We start from the raw sequence: 19,583 nt of genomic DNA on the forward strand, positions 1-19,583 counted from the left end.
TCATTTATATTGATAAAATCACATGAACAAGGCACTACTGTGGGACACTGTTCTAACATTCTGACATTGACTTCCTGTTTGTTTACAATGGTGTTACTGAGCAGGAAACTGAAATCCAACAAAAAACGAATAACTTTATTCAGAACAGAACAATAACAGAACAATGATGAAAAATTTTAGATTACAATAAAAACATTACAAAAAAGGTTACTAATTTACGACCAGAAGCAGAACTATTTAAAAAAAAATATATAAAACTGAACAGATTTCCAGATACACACATTTTATTCAGTGTGAACACGTTGGTGACGTCTTAAATGACCCGATTGAGTAAAAGCTGCCCCACACTGCTCACATCTGTACGGCTTCTCTCCAGTGTGAATGCGTTGGTGCGTAGTTAAATAACTTGATGTGGTAAAAGCCGCGCCACACTGCTCACATCTGTACGGCTTCTCTCCAGTGTGAATGCGTTGGTGCGTAGTTAAATCATTTGATGTGGTAAAAGCCGCCCCACACTGCTCACATCTGTACGGCTTCTCTCCAGTGTGAATGCGTTGGTGCGTAGTTAAAGCACTTGATGTGGTAAAAGCCGCCCCACACTGCTCACATCTGTACGGCTTCTCTCCAGTGTGAATGCGTTGGTGCGTAGTTAAAGCACCTGATGCGGTAAAAGCTGCCCCACACTGCTCACATCTGTACGGCTTCTCTCCAGTGTGAATGCGTTGGTGCGTAGTTAAATAACTTGATGTGGTAAAAGCCGCCCCACACTGCTCACATCTGTACGGTTTCTCTCCAGTGTGAATGCGTTGGTGCGTAGTTAAATAACTTGATGTGGTAAAAGCCGCCCCACACTGCTCACATCTGTATGGCTTCTCTCCAGTGTGAATGCGTTGGTGCGTAGTTAAAGCACTTGATGTGGTAAAAGCTGCCCCACACTGCTCACATCTGTACGGCTTCTCTCCAGTGTGAATGCGTTGGTGCTTCGTTAAAGCACTTGATGTGGTAAAAGCCGCCCCACACTGCTCACATCTGTACGGCTTCTCTCCAGTGTGAATGCGTTGGTGCGTAGTTAAAGCACCTGATGCGGTAAAAGCTGCCCCACACTGCTCACATCTGTACGGCTTCTCTCCAGTGTGAATGCGTTGGTGCGTAGTTAAAGCACCCGATGTGGTAAAAGCTGCCCCACACTGTTCACATCTGTACGGCTTCTCTCCAGTGTGAATGCGTTGGTGCGTGGTTAAAGCACTTGATGTGGTAAAAGCTGCCCCACACTGCTCACATCTGTACGGCTTCTCTCCCGTGTGAATGCGTTGGTGCTTAGTTAAAGCATCTGATGTGGTAAAAGCTGCCCCACACTGCTCACATCTGTACGGCTTCTCTCCAGTGTGAATCTTCTTATGTCTCTTCAAGGATGAAGAAGTGGCGAGGACTTTCTCACACTGATCACAGGGGTAACCTGTGGGCCTCTCTTTGCCTTTACGTTTCTGTAAAGAAAAAAAGAGACTTAGATCCTGTTGTCGGTTGACCCATCAAAAGTTTATTCAGTTGTATTTAATAGCTTTCTATCATGGTGTTTGCAGTGAAACAATGAATCCTTATTTTCTAGGGGTCATATTAACCATGTCCTGTCACAACTAGTTCTTTACAGACAAAAACATTCAAATAAAACATCTCGGTAGGTCAGAACAAAAGTGTAAGTGGTGAAAGTGCTGAAACAAAAACCCTTAGAACACATTCATCAACTGTTTACCGAAGCCACTTGAGATTACTGATCTCAAACTTTCATTAGAAATTTTGTCTTTAAAACAGTTTTGACTTCAGAACTGGATGTGAAAACTCAGTTTTATTACCTGACAAATGTGATGTCAAAAACAAGTCCCCATCAAGATAGAGATGCCATAAAAAGGAACAATTTGGGATATAAACGAGCCCCAAAGCAAGAGACATGAGACAAAAACAACATTTCAGCAACCTGAATTTATTTGTTGCTACTGTACTTTCAATGAACATACATGACAAGCATGTCAAATATGATTTAATTTACTCTTTCAGCTCAATTACCTTATTTAAAAACACAAATAAATTACATTCATTGGGCATTAAAATTATGAAATTCATTTATAAAATTGAAAGTCTAAAGTCCCTATAAGATCCAAATAGCTCACAGATGAACATTTGACGACTGAACATAAACGGTGCAATAAAAAAATAAATTGGGAGTTATGCAAATGTGTGAGGAATTAATAAAGAAATTCTTTCAGTCAGTTATTTGAAAACACTAGTGTGGAGAAATCTTGTAGTTGTTAAAGAACAGAGTTCGGATCAATGGAGGTTTTTTTATTGGATATAAAGTTATCTGAGTGCATTACATTTTTTTTGCTAAGGTGTTTTTTGTAATATCACACTGTGTCCTCTGACAGGACATAGTGTGGGAGATGCTTTTTTCCCCCTTCTTTCCTCGGGTCATCTTTTTCTTACCTAATGAAACGGCGGTGCTGACCCATTGGCTGAACCCTCAGGCACCAGCTCTCCATTTTTGACATGAAACACAATTCTGCTGATGTCTATGTACGGCCTTGCGCCCCTCAAGATCCAAAATGTTCTTCTTATTTCAGCAAAGATCCTTTCTAAACCATCTTGACACAATCTCTCGTTATAATCTTTAATGATTAATTGTGTCACCTTGTGAGTAGGATCCAGTACAATTGGATGTAGTGATTTGTGTGATTTGAGACAGGCTATGTCCTCCCAAAAGCTATCGTTTTGTGCCTTATTAGAGGATTTTTTGTTCAGCATTCAGAAATTCAGCGGCAGAGGGATTTACAGTGGTCTGTCTGGAAAGAGACTGGGCAGTGGCATCCAGTAATTCTTGGTAAGTTTTGAAACTGTCAGGATTTGGCACAGTAACAGCAACGTTAACACTGTAACAGACAGATTGTTTCAAAACAATTTGGTCATCAACAGATGCAACAGTTTCAAGGTTTAGGCCAAGTATCTGGAGGTTCGCATAAAAATGCTGGGGCATTGATCCATCTGTTTGGGAGGAAAATATCTGACGGGAATAAGCCTCTTGTAACATCATCAGCACGAACCAGTGGAGCACAGTGGTTCAGTCAGTCCACAGTGTAATAGTTCAGACTGGCAAAGTGAATTCTGTCCTGATTAGGTCACAGAGGCGTGCACCAGTTAGTGGAGTACGTAAATCCAGTCTGGGTACTGGTAGCTGTTGCTTGGGTGAAACGTGTGAGCAAGCAAGAATGAAACTTAGCTTGATGTGACCTTTGACATCCTTAGATCTGACATATGCAACAACACCATATGCTTGTTCAGACGCATCAAAAAAGATATGGGTGCCTCGGACGGTGGTAGGACGGTCCATCTCTTTGGAGGTATAGCAGTGTGGGATTGTGATTTGAGGAAGATAACAAAGCTCCTTTTCCAAAGAATTCCAAGCTCTAAGAAGGGGATCACCTAACCTAATGGATCACACAACAGAGTTACTACATGTAATGCAATGTTACATGTAGTAACGTTCAGTCTTGCAGTTCCACAGCAGTCCCAGTGTGCGCTCCTGAGGATCAGCCTGAGCCAAGGCCAAAGCTCACAACTGTCCGATCTTGCCTCAGATGGTAAGTCGTTAATCACAGCAGGATCATTGCTTGCCCACTGATAAATGTCAAAGCCCCCTACTAAAAGAGTAGTTCTCAATTTGTCAAAGTGTCCGAGCTGCCACTGATGAAGGAAAACTTTGCAAGATGCCAATTGAAGGTGTACCCAGAAACCACACTCAAGGATATGACAAGCTGAAGAAGGTGTGGGGTAGAGCCGTGATTCCCAACCCCCGGTCCCCGGACCGGTACCGGGCCGCAGAGCTGTTCCTACTGGGCCGTGAAATGGCTTGGGTTCCGATCATAATTAGGGCTGCAACGATTCGCCGACGACGATTCGCAACGATTCGCATCTCACTTCACTTCACCACATACAATCTCTGCCGAGAGCCGCGCAACACTAAGCGTCTCAGCGCAGCTTTTCTTTTTTTTCTTTCGCGTCTCAGCGCAGCTGCGGGTAACAAAACTTTAAAAAAAATAGTTCGGGAGCGTTTTAGCCTGGATATGGCGAATAAAAAGATTACTTGCAAGGTTTGCAAAGCAGACCTTGCTTATCACGGGAGCACGTTGATAATGTACGAGCGTTTGAAGAGAAAGCACCTCGGACAGTTGAACGAAACGGACTCGCCTTGGTAAGATATTAAGCGTATTTTGGCTTTAAAAGAGAGCTTTAACGTTACGCCTGACTGTGCCTGACAAAAGTATTTTAAATTAAATGCATGCAGTCCGAAGATGAGAGCCACCATGGACCCCTTTCTGCAAAAAAAGCAGACGTGTAGCTGCAACAGGCGACTGCCCTCACTGATCAATAACTGCAGCTGATCTGTGATATGAGCAGCTCTCCATGGTTGATGCTGACGGGTTTCAACCCCATGGTTTCAACAAATGATGCACCAGTTCAACCCAGAGAACGTCCTGCCATCCAGAACCCATTTCACCCACTTGATGGAGAAAAATTTAGAGACGTTTTATTTTATCATTTATTTTTTATATAACACAATTGCCTGTCCTTAAGAAATGAAAAATAATGGACAGAGGTTTATTTATGGATTTATGTCTATACTGACTGATCACTGTGCCTGTCCTTGGCTTTTTTATTTACTTTTTGTATGAACAGCAGCAAAATTGAATAAAATATCTATTTTTCATTGAAGTACCCATCTTTCTCGTGTTTATTATCATTTGCCACATAATTAAAGTAACCTCATACTAAATTTAAGAAAAAATTACTAATTATCCGATTAATCCACTAATCGATGACTAGTTGACTATTAAAATAGTCGTTAGTTAGAGCCCTATTTAAAATGCATAGTTTTTTTCTAAAATGTTTATTAAAATTGACATAAATTGTCAACCGGTCCACAAGCTTTTTGTTCATACTTCTGCTGGTCCTTGGCACAAAAAAGGTTGGGAACCCCTGGGGTAGAGTGTTCGGGTTCAGATGAAAAGTACAATATCGTCCGTGTAAAGCGAGATCTTGTGATCCACCCCTCCCAGCCTAATTGATTTAAGTTATGTGCCCTTATACTGGTTAGTGATGCACCGAAATGAAAATTTGTGGCCGAAACCAGAAATAATGATAAACACTTGGCCGAATAATACCGAACAATGTTTCTTCGCAATTTTTTATTTATTTTGCCAATTTTTTCACCATTGCATAAATCAAATAAATGTACAGTGAAATACCCACCAGTGACAATTTGTCTTACTGTACTTATTGTATTTTTCCTCATAATCCTTTTTCATTTTCTCCCGTTCAAATCCAATAATCGGGTCGCGGCAGGGCTGATCTCTACAATTTGAAGCCTTGTATAATAATTGTAAAAGTCTGGGTTATTTTCTTGGAGGATCTGGTCATATCAGACAGTGAGGGTTCGTGACTGCATCGGTAGTACGACCTTTTCTCTGCTGTGCGTCCCGTGACGTCTCCATCACCAAGCGGTTTCCCAAATCCAACTCAGCCTGGATCATTTCTCCTCTGCTTTTCCCCACATCCAAGTAATGATCTGACATGCTGACATGTTTGCTACATTTAAAGGTAAGGTTTCGTTTTTTACAACCTCGGCCTTATTTCTGGCATTTTTTATGGTCGTATACTCACCCAGAAAAGTTTGGTGTCATTTGGAGTCCTTCGGGAAGATATTAGGAGTTTTGTGCGAGCCGCTTATCCATATAATGGTAGCGAATGGGGGCAAAGCGGGACACAGACGATGCAGCGTCTAAATAACACATTATTGCCGCGAAACTCGTTCATTTCTTTTATGAATCACTAGATCTGCTTCTGGGCATCTTCCATGACCTGTACATCCTCTACATCCGGGGCTGTGTGTGTAACAAGGAAATCAGTTTGTTAACAAGACCTCTGACATGACGTCATCTCTGTGCGCGCATCCCGGACAGGTACAGCTAGACTTTGCTAACGTATACTCTGGCTCAAAACGGTAAGGACGTCCATCATATTCAAAGTCGTCGTCCACAACCTCAGAATTTGACAAATATTCAGACATGTTTCAAATAACTAACAGTAAACTAACAGTAGTGAACTCCAGCTGTACACAGAGCTGTGTCTGGGATTTTTTTGTGAAAAACGTGATAAAAATCTAATCCATTATTACAGTTTCTGCTCGAATATCCATCAATATGCACAACAAGTACTAGACTATGATCCCATGCAATTATCAAGTTAGTATTAGACAGGTCGGCCAGCCTGCTAAAAATTCTATGACAAAAGTCTGGGTCATCAATGTTCTGCCCACAGATGTTCACTAACCTTACATGCATGGAATACAGACATCCTGTCACAATAAGAAAACGACCATCTGCCATTACTGTCATTGACAGTGTTTTTTTAATTAATAATGTCCACTCCACAACCTTTACTTGAGAAAGTGGTTTGATACAGTCCTTGACAAAAGTCTTGTCGGTTGGGTACAAGTTGACCTTAAAGCAGTACTATGTAACTTTTCCACCTTAATATCATATTTCCAGAGTCATTGTGATGGTACATCAACTTCCAACAGGTTTAATGAACCTCTGTCATGGTCTGAGGGGTCTGTATCACCTTCACTGGCACTATGTAACTTTGAGGAGCATGGTAGGAACCCTGCCACACTCAAAAACTACACATTTTTACGGCTTTGACTGCTTTACGGCATACGTCACTTCCCCCTCCTTCCCGATTCGTAGTCGAGACGAAAATGGGCGGGGCGTGGAGCGCAGAGCTCAGCAGAAGCTGGTAACCCGTTGCTGTGTTGTGGCTGCAGCAGCTCCACACAACAGACGTGGGGAAAAGATCGCTAATGGTTTAACTTTCACCGCTTTCCTGCTCGGAGGCAGAACCACGGAGGCCGAGTATCTGACATAACAGAGTAAAAGAGTGAAAGAGTCACTCACACAGACCGGGGTTGGATCATCCACGCGGGTTTTATTCCTGATTCTTCTCCTGCTAAACGCAGTTGCTGGCCAGCTCTCTGCAGTGCGATTAACCCCAATCTTCAGATAAAACTAGTTTGTTGAGGAAAAAATATTAACTCTATTTGTAGCTGCAGAGGAAAAAAATTATCTCACGAGGAAAACAAAAATATTGCTCACGCCTCGGAGCCTCTTCAGCATAATATAGCAGTCAAAAAGAAGAAAAGAAAGTAAGAGTAATACAAAACATATACTGTATGTTGTACTACTATACTAATTTATTGAAACACATGGCGAGTCAAACATTTACCAAAGCAGCTGCAAAACACTCCTAAACAAGGTAGTAAGACGTGGGTTGTGCAGAACTGCAGCAGTAAATCCCTACTAAAGAGTGGAGCTCCACTCTTTAGTAGGGATTTCATATGGATCCAGACCGTTAATAATCATTATTTTCTCCATATACCGCTCCCTGGCTTCCTTGTTTAAGGTATCCCGGTAAATTCCAGTTCCTTTCCAGCAGTTTAACATCTTTTTTTTTGCGTTCCGTCTGTTCACTTGGTGAAACAGAAAAGTAGTTTTGAAAGTCCGTCCCGTCTTCATTCGCTAACAAAACAAATGCACGCGACGGGGACAGGAGTTTTCCAGCAGTACGCGCTGGTGTTCATGGGAAACGTAGAGTTCTTTCTGGTAAAGCACTACCGCTTTTGTCCAAAGGAGCCGCCAAACTCAACAAAAGCTGAAAGTTACATTGTGCTGCTTTAAGTGCCCTTTAAATATACAGTATATACAGTGGGGAGAACAAGTATTTGATACACTGCCGATTTTGCAGGTTTTCCCACTTGAAAAGCATGTAGAAATCTGTAATTTTTATCATAGGTACTCTTCAACTGTGAGTGACAGAATCTAAAAAAAAAATCCAGAAAATCACATTGTATGATTTTTAAGTAATTGATTTGCATTTTATTGCATGACATAAGTATTTGATACATCAGAAAAACAGAACTTAATATTTGGTACAGAAACCTTTGTTTGCAATTACAGAGATCAGACGTTTCCTGTAGTTCTTGACCAGGTTTGCACACACTGCAGCAGGGATTTTGGCTCCTCCATACAGATCTTCTCCAGATCCTTCAGGTTTCGGGGCTGTCGCTGGGCAATACGGACTTTCAGCTCCCTCCAAAGATTTTCTATTGGGTTCAGGTCTGGAGACTGGCTAGGCCACTCCAGGACCTTGAAATGCTTCTTACGGAGCCACTCCTTAGTTGCCCTGGCTGTGTGTTTCGGGTCGTTGTCATGCTGGAAGACCCAGCCACGACCCATCTTCAATGCTCTTACTGAGGGAAGGAGGTTGTTGGCCAAGATCTCGTGATACATGGCCCCATCCATCCTCCCCTCAATACGGTGCAGTCATCCTGTCCCCTTTGCAGAAAAGCATCCCCAAAGAATGATGTTTCCACCTCCATGCTTCACGGTTGGGATGGTGTTCTTGGGGTTGTACTCATCCTTCTTCTTTCTCCAAACACGGCGAATGGAGTTTAGACCAAAAAGCTCTATTTTAGTCTCATCAGACCATAGGACCTTCTCCCATTCCTCCTCTGGATCATCCAGATGGTCATTGGCAAACTTCAGACGGGCCTTGACATGCACTGGCTTGAGCAGGGGGACCTTGCGTGCGCTGCAGGATTTTAATCCATGACGGCGTAGTGTGTTACTAATGGTTTTCTTTGAGACTGTGGTCCCAGCTCTCTTCAGGTCATTGACCAGGTCCTGCCGTGTAGTTCTGGGCTGATCCCTCACCTTCCTCATGATCATTGATGCCCCACCAGGTGAGATTTTGCATGGAGCCCCAGACCGAGGGAGATTGACCGTCATCTTGAACTTCTTCCATTTTCTAATAATTGCGCCAACAGTTGTTGCCTTCTCACCAAGCTGCTTGCCTATTGTCCTGTAGCCCATCCCAGCCTTGTGCAGGTCTACAATTTTATCCCTGATGTCCTTACACAGCTCTCTGGTCTTGGCCATTGTGGAGAGGTTGGAGTTTGTTTGATTGAGTGTGTGGACAGGTGTCTTTTATACAGGTAACGAGTTCAAACAGGTGCAGTTAATACAGGTAATGAGTGGAGAACAGGAGGGCTTCTTAAAGAAGAACTAACAGGTCTGTGAGAGCCGGAAGTCTTACTGGTTGACAGGTGATCAAATACTTATGTCATGCAATAAAATGCAAATTAATTACTTAAAAATCATACAATGTGATTTTCTGGATTTTCTGGAGTACCTATGATAAAAATTACAGATAAAAAACTACAGATTACAGCCTCACTTGTAATTGATCAATCAATTAGTGGGTGTGTATAAAGAGAACCCCAGATCCACTGCTGAGGTGGCTTACACCTTTAATGTGTCTCAGCGTCAAGTACAAAGAATAAGAAAAAGATTTGAAGAGACTGGACATGTTTTGAACAAGCCCAGGACCGGCAGACCCAGTAAGACAACTGCTCGGGAGGACCATTTGTTGGCTCCAAAATCCAAGGCCAGCCCCTTTTCCACTGCCAGCAGAGCTCCTGTTGCAATTTAATTGTAAAACATTAAGCTGCTGTCACCTTCAAACCAAGGTCCCTGAAAGTTGGAACGATGGACAGCGCAGTCGCGCTGCAGCTGGGAGCGTCAGTGAGAGCTCATTAGGTACTGATGCGCAGCGCCTGGATGAGAGCATTCTTGACAAACAAAAGACTTTGTTCCCCCTCCCTTTCCTCTGAATTTTAGATAGTAAATAAATTCTTAAAATTTTGCAAGACGACTCCTCTTGATATCTGCACCTTACAACATTTGGTGCCGAAACCCGGGAGAAGAAACAAAGAAAGAAGGAAGACGCGGATACCAGGACAAATCAACAATGTTGGACTTGCAAAGACAGAAGAAATTTAGGGGAGCAGTATGGGCTGCTACGACACGACTCCTAAATAAGATTGATAGGGAGGTTGGTAAAGAAGATCCCAGCAAGGATGTGTTGGAAGAATACCTGGAACAACTGATGGCGAGAGAGTCAACTTGTAAATTGATGTTGATGTTAATTCAGCCTTTGAATACCTGGACGGAATTATGTCAAGGGAGACCAGGATAAAGCGCATCCTAAGGTAAAATGCAGAAGATAATGAGAGCACAATCTCAACCATTTAATTTGCAAAGCAGACCTTGCTTATCACGGGAGCACGTCGGTAATGCATGAGCATTTGAAGAGAAAGCACGTTGGACAGTTGAATGAAACTGACTCACCTTGGTAAGATATTAAGCGTATTTTGCCTTTAAAAGAGAGCTTTAACGTTATGCCTGACTGTGCCTGACAAAAGTGTTTTATATTAAATGCATGTAGTCTGAAGAAGAGAGCCACCATGGACCCCTTTCTGCAAAAGAAGCAGACGTGTAGCTGCAACAGGCGACTGCCCTCACTCAGTACGTTTACATGCAGCAAAGAGATGGGATTTCTGATCGTATCAGATCACGACATGCAGAAGACCGGATAACTTGTCTGAGTTTACATGCTGTTCAGAGATCGGATAAATGGCCAGAGCATGGCTGACTCCGTGACGCTAGGTGGCGCTGTAACCATGGTAACCATTTCAACAAAGAGCCACCTCCGGTTGACCTCCACTTAACAACAACAAGAAAAGATGTCGTACGACGCCCTGGTCTGATTTGTTGTTCCGAGTTTGTTCCATTTGCTGCCACTAACCTTGCGAGAGGCGCAAAAGGCACAATAACCCTTTTTTTAATTATTATATTATAAAACTAGCCATTTACGGGAAAATACTAATACGGGAGGACGGCGGGAAAGAGGGGTAAAATACAGCACAAAATAGCATTTTTCCATCTCCGTAATATTGCAAAAATTAGGAAAATCCCCTCGCAGAATGATGCAGAAAAACTAGTTCATGCGTTTGAATCTTCTAGACTAGATTACTGTAATGTGTTGTTAGCAGGATGTCCAAGTAATTTGCTGAATAGGCTCCACCTGATCCAAAATGCAGCAGCACAAGTACTGACAGGAATTAGCAGGAGAGACCACGTCTCTCCAGTGTTAGCGTCGCTCCATTGGTTACCTGTAAAATTCAGAATCCAATTTAAAATTTTATTACTTGCGTATAAAGCCCAAAACGGCTTAGCTCCGCATTATTTGCAAGACCTGATAGTGCCTTATGTTCCTGTCAGAGCTCTCCGTTCTCAGAGTGCAGGTTTACTCGTAGTTCCTAGAGTATCCAAATGTAGATTTGGAGGGCGGGCGTTCTGCTATCAGGCACCATTACTTTGGAACCAACTTCCAATCTGGGTTAAGGAGGCTGACACCCCCTCCACCTTTAAAACTAAACTTAAAACATTTCTGTTTAGTAAAGCCTATAGTTAGTGTTTAGTAAACCTCTAGCTGGTGTTGGTAAATCTCTAGGTAGTGTAAACATTAGTGTGTCAGAGTCGCTCCTGTAGTTTCTTGTGCTGGCCCCCCCCTTCTCCTCCCTTTTCTCTCTTTTGTCCATGTTGCAGCATCCTTTGCCGGACACCGGAACCTGCAGTGTGGGAGTGAGGGGGGCAGGGTAACGGCCCCTTTTGGGCGGGGGAGAAGGTTCGTCCCTCAAGACTCCTCTCCCTGGCCCTGCCCCTTTTCAACCTTTCCCCGACCCTGCACCCAACCTGGGACTTGATGATTGGGCCGGAGCTTCGGGAGCTGCGTGCTGGCCTGCGGTCCCCACCCCTGGTCATCCCGTTGCTGCTTCCACCTGCCTGCTGTGCTGTTGCCGTCCCTGACCCACCAGTCTGGCCCTCGGCAGGAGGGTCCCCCCCTACGAGCCTGGTCCTGCTCAAGGTTTCTTCCCTCCTAAAGGGGAGTTTTTCCTTGCCACTGTTTGGCTTAAGGTTTTTCTCCCACTAGGGGAGTTTTTACCTGCCATTGTTTATGTAATAACTGCTCGGGGGTCATGTTCTGGGTATGGGTCTCTGGAAAGCGTCTAGAGACAACTCTGTTGTATTAGACGCTATATAAATAAAATTGAATTGAAAAATTGAATTACAGTAGTTTCCCGGCCAAAACGGGAGACTTGACTTGAGTGGAAACAAGTCACAAGTTTTCTACTGGACAATTGTGTCGTTATTAGGGAAAGAGGACTGGACTTGAGACACAAGTTAGGAGGGCCAGCCAGATTCTTTCCTCTCTTTTATTGTTCAACTGTTGCACTGTAGGTGTTTAGCAAATAAAAAAAAAAATAGTGGAAGTGATATATATATATATATATAAATATTGTCCTTTACTGAATTAAATGGTTGCTAATCAATAATTCCGCCAATTAATTAGCCTGCCCGAGTTTTACCTGCCCTTATAACATGGCAGGGGTGATGCCCCTTCTGAAGAAGAGCAATTTAGATCATAACATCCTTGATAACTACCAAACTGTATCCAACTTACCATTCTTAAGTAAAAGTCATAGAAAAAAAATGTTTATCTAATTAAATACATTTTTAAATAAATACAATATTTTGGAGAAATATCAGTCTGGTTTTAGGACAAACCACAGTGCAGAGACAGTCCTTTTAAAGATTGTTAATGATCTCAGATGCAATTATGGATTCACAGAAGCTTTCAATCCTGGTGCTACTGGATCTAAGCGCTGCTTTTGAGACAGTAGATCATCACATTTCATTAAACAGACCTAGTCTGGTGGCGTCTCTGGCACTGTTTTAGAACAGTGTTTTAATGGTTTTACTCCTATCTCACTGATGCAAATGCTCTCCATGCCACGTCTTTACCATTTAGTTTTGTTTCGTCAGCAGGAGACAGACGGACCGAGAAGGAGCGGGTTCTGGACCCGAAAACTGACCTGCAGACCGGCAGCGTCCGCTTTAGTCCTGCTGCTGGATCCGGAGTCCTGGCTCGGATCCAGGTCCATCTCCGAGTCCTGGTCCGGGTTCTGGTTCTGATCCCGGTCCATCTCCGAGTCCTGGTTCTGGTTCTGATCCAGGTCCATCACCCTGGCTCGGATCCTGGTCTGTCTGCAAACCCCGGCTGTAAGAATATCATCATATATAGAAAAGAATAATAATAATATAAAATATCAAAACTATCAAATTATGCTACCCCTGAAATATTGATTTAAAATGGATAAACTGAGGTATATTGATTTAGAATGGATAAATTGAGGTGTTAGTATGCTGACATTCATCCTGCAGTGGCAGTGAGGTGATTAGTATCTTACCTGAATGCATTAAGTGACGGGAGCATTATTTTTTTTTTTTTTTTTTTTTTTTTTAAATATTTTTATCCCAGTTTTTTTCCCATTTTTACCACCGTGCTCCTACCTACTGACAGTCCTGGGCATTGCCATCCTCTACCAACCCCGGGAGGGCCCTGCACTGAGCTCAGGACTCCTCCTTAACCTGAGGAGTGAGCAGGCCGCATCTTTTCACCAGACAGGGTGGGGTTTCTCCGGCCGGACGTAGCGCGTGGAAGGATCACGTTATTCCGGCCGGATCCTCCCCACCCCATCTGGCGCCCCGGTTGGCCAGAGGGGGCATGTATAGCCCAGGACTGTGTGCATGTTTTTGTGAGGGTAGCTCACACTAGCTACCCAGGGGAACACGGGGAGAACATACAAACTCCACACAGAAAGATCCTTTCGCCAACCCCACCCATGGTGTGGGCACTGAAGTCATGGGGGAACTAACACGCACTTCAGCGCCCACAGCGTCCCCCGGCGGGAATCGAACCCAGGACCTTCTTGCTGTGAGACGGCTGCACTACCAGCTGCGCCACCGTGCCCCTACGGGAGCATTATTTGATAGGATGTTACTGGACTATCAAATGATGCTACCCCTGAAATATTGATTTAAAATGGATAATATGGGATGTTTAGTATTTGATCCTTCAAAATACACTACCCATGACATGAACTGCATTACACTTTGTGAACATTATACGATAAAGAGAAAAAAACCCAATTCTACCGCTTTATTTGATATTCATTCAGTCATTCCCCTTTATTTAACCAGGCTGGTCATTAAGAACACATTCTTATTTACAATGACGGCCTGACAAGAGACAAGGACCACTTGGGGGAAAAGGAAGTGGTTTAGGGAGTAAAACACAGTAAAATTGTAGCTCTACAAAAGGTAGAAAACCATTAGGTTGCATTCTTTGTACACTTTAGTATGGAGAGTTTTCTTGGTTGGAATACAGTTTAAACATACATTCACTAAAATATTTCAATGTAAAATCAATAGGCTAATACAATCACAATAAACATAAAATAGGTGGTTATGAACAGACGTAGGCTATTAAAAATGATCAATTCTATATTTATATTATCTACAACTCTAATTATTATCTGTAAATGAAATGTAATATGACTATTTCTGTAAATGTGTTTTTGTGTTTGTTTTCTTATTGGCGTTGTTTGGAGTTAGGCTTTTATTTTGTTATACAGTATATTAAGATGAGTATTTAGTGCTTTTATTTTGAAGGCGTCTCGCCGAGAACTTCAGCGCTCCGGTATTTAACGGTTAAAGTTTGAACGGCTGTAGAAACGTTTTCTGCAAGACTAAACGAGTGTCGGGAGTGCTAAAGTGCTAAAGTGAAGCCTAACCGACACAAAACGCACCTGGCTGATAAGAGGATGCGCTTACGGTGTTTGCAGTGATTTTACATTGAAGGAATAAAAACATGTGTGAACCATCAGAGAAGCAACCGTCATCAGTCGGGGATGCTACATTATCTATATAATTATATTATTCCCTTATGCCTTTAGTCACACAACAATTACATCAATAATATAATCTCTCCCGTTTATCCTCATGTGACGTTTTACAGCGTGCGCGCTGCCTGGTTTCCATGGCAACGGTAAACTACAGCGCTGCTAATCAGCTGGCGGAAAATTAATAACCGTTAGAAGAAAAAATCAATAAAACACAGAAAATATAAACAACAAAACACTCTAAAATGATATCCTACTCATATATATGTATCAGTTGAGTCAGACAAACGTTACATCCGACTCTGATTGACAGTTGAACATTAATTTGACCACAACCAACTCACCGTAACCCGAGCTGCTGCGACTCGTCCCGGTTTAGGAAACCAAACTAGCGCAAATACCGCGGACAAAATACACGCTAGAATGATACAGTACACTAAATAAAAAGATAACAATATTGACAAACTGTAGTAATGTAACATTTACCCACCTGAAAGAATCAATACAAACAGAAATGTGCGTCGGCTGATCGTCAGAGCTTTCACTGGTCCCAGTGTTAATAATAATTAATAATAATATATAAATGCCAACTGAAGAATTCAGCGCAGCCACAGCTTATAAACCCCCGGCTGGTCTCGTGCCTTTTACACTAAAAAAAAACAAAACAAAAATGCTTAGAATTGAATGTGGATGGTAAATATGCAATAAGAGCTATATATAAAATAACATATTTAAGTGAGCAGGCAATTACACTGAAAAAAATAAATCTAAGCGCATGTAAATATAACATATTTAAATATGTGATATTAACAATTAAAAATTACGTTTGTTGCTTTACATGAATACATCTGGTTTTGAACTTAATCTGCATTTGTTCAAAAAACAAGACATTGTGCATTTTTCCTTAACAAGCAGTATTTATGTAATCCCAGGCAATCTTTTCATTTACACACAAACAACAAGCAATGATCTTTTTGTATTTACTTTTCCTTTAACAGTTTTAATCTATTGGGCAGATTGACCAACGTTTAGATGAAACATGCTTTATTTGTTTAAGTAGAAACCACAGTAAAAAATATCTAGCTTGATCTACTTTAAAAAAATGAAGGTGACTTTTTCGCATGAGATTTTTATGTAGATCAAGAAAGACTAGTCTTTGTATAAACTACTCAATTTTTAGTATTATATAGTTATATATATGTTTTTTTTCATTGTTTTTTTTTGTATTTTTATCTTTTTTTTTCTCATTGTTTTTATGTTTTTAAGTTCGCTGCAGTTGTTTCTTGTTTATCTTGTATGTTTTTTTATTTTTTTTTTGTTTTTTCCTTTCACAGTTCGTCGTCACACTCCTCCTCCCATAAAGGTTGATTCTGTAGATTCTCACAGTTTTCAACTTGACATGGTCCACAAGCAGGCATGCATGGTAGTCCATGCTCTGCAACTGCACCGTTGTGTTCGGCAGGCGGTTTTGCAATTACAGTGGACCATCTGCAGGAGGCTTTCTGGGGCAGCAGTCTTATTGGTCATAACTGGCAGGAAGATATTGCCCTCCAGTTTCCACCCCCAATCCACTGGGTTCATGTCACTCTCCTTTTCCATCCACACCATGATCTGGAAATAAACTCTTTGACAATGGTATTTAGTCGAGGACTCTGTAGGAGGGAGACGTTCTGGAGTAACAAATGACTTAGCAGAAACAATTTTTTTGCTAAAAAGGTTGTAGCGCAAAGAAGCAAGTGAATCAGTACTCTTGCCGCCAAAAAACACTGCCATTGCCTTGCTCCCATGGTCCTCGATGACATTCCTTGCCTGATTTGGGAGCAGAAACACATTTGCACAGGACTGGATGGTTGATTCACGTTTCACAAGTTTCTGGAAGGCTGACTGTTTCCCGACACTAAAGATGCGGGAAGTTGTATCACATCCTGTGAAAGCATGAATAAAGAGCAACTGGGAACACAACTCACTACCCAGGACTTGTTTCATCTCTCTGATGTTGTACACTTTACTAGCTTTGGACTTATCTGAATGAAAATAGAGGTCTCTATTGTTTGTCTCAGCATAGTAGAGCAGAAGAATAAGCAAGTCTGTATCCTCTCCTATTAAGGTTGTGGTCTGATGTTCTGATGCTTTGACTGCAGTTCTGACTATGTCAACACCTGCATCACCTGATGCATTGATAACACTGCAACACAGCGACGATCAGTATTGCTGTAACAGTGAGGAGGTGAGAAAATACAGTACAGTGGATTCTTTTAATTTAATAATTTTGTTTAAAGAATCATGAAAAATCGTAATCGTGGGCTAAAAATCGTGAATCGAATCGAATCATGACCCGAGTGAATCGTTACATATATACTTGCGTCTGTATATTTTTGTATATTACTAATATAAGAATTCACAATCGTTATCTTTATTGGCCATTTTCTCAAAATGAGTTTTTACCTCTAACAGCGTAAACCCACCGGACGCCGAAGCAGAGCGGAAGCACCGCGCACGGAGGCGGTCTCCTTGGTTAAACAGGGCGTGAGCCTTCGCAGGCACTCTGCTCCGCTCCGCCTGCAGAGTGATAAGAGTTTTCCAAAATCTCCTGTGTAAATTTGTATCTGATAGCTGAATAAGGTCAAACAATAATTTTTAACCTAGCTTTATCCAATGTTAAGATATATGTTCCTTTATGCGAATTGGCGCATATTCAATGAGATACGCCTAATTTGCATAGTTACACATACAATTTCAAAAAACTTCCAATGCAATTTTTTTTTGTCTTCATGTAAGTAATTAAGTGGGGAAGTTTCATGATGATATCTGTTTGTTAAAAATGTTACCCTATTCACCTGGGATTTCTTGGCCACCATGGTCGCCATCTTGAAAAATACACCTTTCTTGTGGTCAGATTTTGGTAGACTTTTAGGATGTCATTAAGTACACCTAGTACTACAATAATCCACTGAAAAACCTTTTGTTAGACTTTTTTTGGGGTATGATGGTTTTCTTTCATATATGCAGCCGACTATATGTACAAAATTAATTTGCAAGTAAAGTCAACTTAATTTTTTTTCCTTTTTTCCCCTTTTTTCCATTTTTTCTCTTTTTTCTTTTTAAAATCAAATTAATTTTGATAAATAAAGTAAACTTAATGCAATTAAGTTGACTGTACTTGCAAAATGTATTATTTACATACATAAAATTAAGTAGTTTATACAAAAACTAGTCTTTCTTGATCTACATAATAATCTCATGCAAAAAGTTGACTTATTTTTTTAAGTAGATCAAGCAAGATATTTGTATCAGTGTATATATATTAATATAATATGTGCCACACTACTACTGCTGCTGTTACTGCTGCTATTGTTATGTTTGTTTTATAAAGTGTTATGACTGTGGTCATATTTTTGTAGTCTGTCTTGTGTGGGTGTGTGTGTGCCCTTTTGATTTTCTTGTATTAATCTACTATGCAGATAGGTGTGTTCCACAGCCGTGCGGTCATTGGTGGGAAGGTTCCATGCCCTGGATGGTGATTGGCTGAAACAACAACCACCTGATATAAAAGGAGCCAAGATGGCCGCCACCATGTGGGCTGCAAGCAGGTTGCAGACTCATCCTCCTCCTCTCCCAACCGGCCACACCTTGTACTTAGAACTTTGTATAGGTTTTGGAAGATATTGACTTTTGAGTAAAGTAAGGGTGGGCTGCCAATTCTGTTAACTTCGTTTTCTCCTGTTTATTTTAGTTAGGGAGGTAAGCCTTGTGTCATTTGTTTTCTTTTGTTTGACAGGTCAGTTACCTACTCCTAAGACAGGACCCTTTTGTTTGTTGTTTTGGCCTTTGTCCACCCTGAAGCCTAGCAGCTCAGTCTCAGTTTACTTTTCAAGTTGATCTACTTTTGTTAATAAATCACTTCCTTTTTAAAGTGAAACCAAATCTTGTTTGTGGCTACTTGGGACTTGGGGAAGATGGGGCCTTTTCATGTTGTGTCCTAGGCACCCCTAGACTGGGGGCATAACATGAATTGGGGGCTCGTCCGTTTTCTTGTCTCGCTTTGTTTGGTGAGTACCTCTGGTTGGTAGTTCTCTTTTGGTGTGTGGGGGGAAGTTATGGAGTTTTCACTGGATGATTTTGTGGCTAGTCCGTCTTTGGATAAAATTGAGAAGTGCAAAAAGGCGGACCTGTTGAGTTTGGCAAATGTGTATAATGTGCGGGTGTCTTACAGTGCCAATAAAGCGGAGCTCAGACGGTTGCTGTGTGCACAGTTGGTGGAGCAGGGCGTCCTACCTGACCCAGCTGTTGATGCGGATGATGCTGCTTTTGCTGCGGCTGACGTGGCTGGTGACGTACCGGGCGCTGAGGTGAAAGTGGCGGGGGCCGCTGGCACGCTCACTGCTGGTGCGGGGCTTGGGCCGGTCATAGATCCTCTGGTGAGTAACATGACTACCGAGGATCTCCGCATAGCACTCCAAATAAAGGAGGTAGAGACCCGAAACAAACAGCTGGAGGTGCAAGCCATGCACCTGCGCATCAGGGCTCTCGAGCTGGAAAAAGGAGCCTCTGAAGCCTCCACCCCAGTGTCTACTGTTGGCCGCAGCGCTGTTTCTGCTCCGGGCTTTGACATCAGTAAGCACATCGCTTTGGTCCCGCCGTTTCGTGAGTCCGAGGTGGACTCGTATTTTAGCGCTTTCGAGCGGATAGCTGCTGCCCTTAGTTGGCCCAAAGAGTTCTGGTCCCTTCTCCTCCAGTGTAAACTAGTGGGGAAAGCTCAGGAAGTCTGTGCCAGTCTTTCCATTGAGGATAGTTTGGATTATAAAATCTTGAAAAAGACTGTTCTGCAGGCCTA

The 19,583-nt window shown here is 42.1% G+C and overlaps 1 protein-coding gene across 1 annotated transcript; it reads right to left on the reverse strand.

Annotated features, from left to right (window-relative positions):
• Positions 1-284: 284 nt before the first annotated feature.
• LOC133458050 (zinc finger protein 420-like) lies at positions 285-17,616 on the reverse strand. Its single transcript, XM_061737542.1, has 3 exons — positions 17,587-17,616; positions 17,195-17,308; positions 285-1,484 (listed from the first exon to the last, which is right to left on the reverse strand). Exons 1-3 carry the CDS (start codon positions 17,614-17,616, stop codon positions 285-287), a joined length of 1,344 nt encoding a protein of 447 aa, XP_061593526.1.
• Between the last annotated feature and the right edge of the window lie 1,967 nt (positions 17,617-19,583).

This window comes from Cololabis saira, chromosome 13 (assembly GCF_033807715.1).
Source record: "Cololabis saira isolate AMF1-May2022 chromosome 13, fColSai1.1, whole genome shotgun sequence".
Classification (NCBI taxonomy): Eukaryota; Metazoa; Chordata; class Actinopteri; order Beloniformes; family Belonidae; genus Cololabis; species Cololabis saira.

What these genes read in the sequence shown, in the direction of transcription:
- LOC133458050 (XM_061737542.1), bottom strand. Translation starts at nt 17,616, where the DNA reads ATGGCGACCATGGTGGCCAAGAAATCCCAG. An exon ending in TGGTGGCCAAGAAATCCCAG is followed by an intron (nt 17,309 to 17,586) that starts GTGAATAGGGTA and finishes ATCACTCTGCAG; the next exon opens with GCGGAGCGGAGCAGAGTGCC. An exon ending in GTGGGTTTACGCTGTTAGAG is followed by an intron (nt 1,485 to 17,194) that starts GTAAAAACTCAT and finishes TTTTCTTTACAG; the next exon opens with AAACGTAAAGGCAAAGAGAG.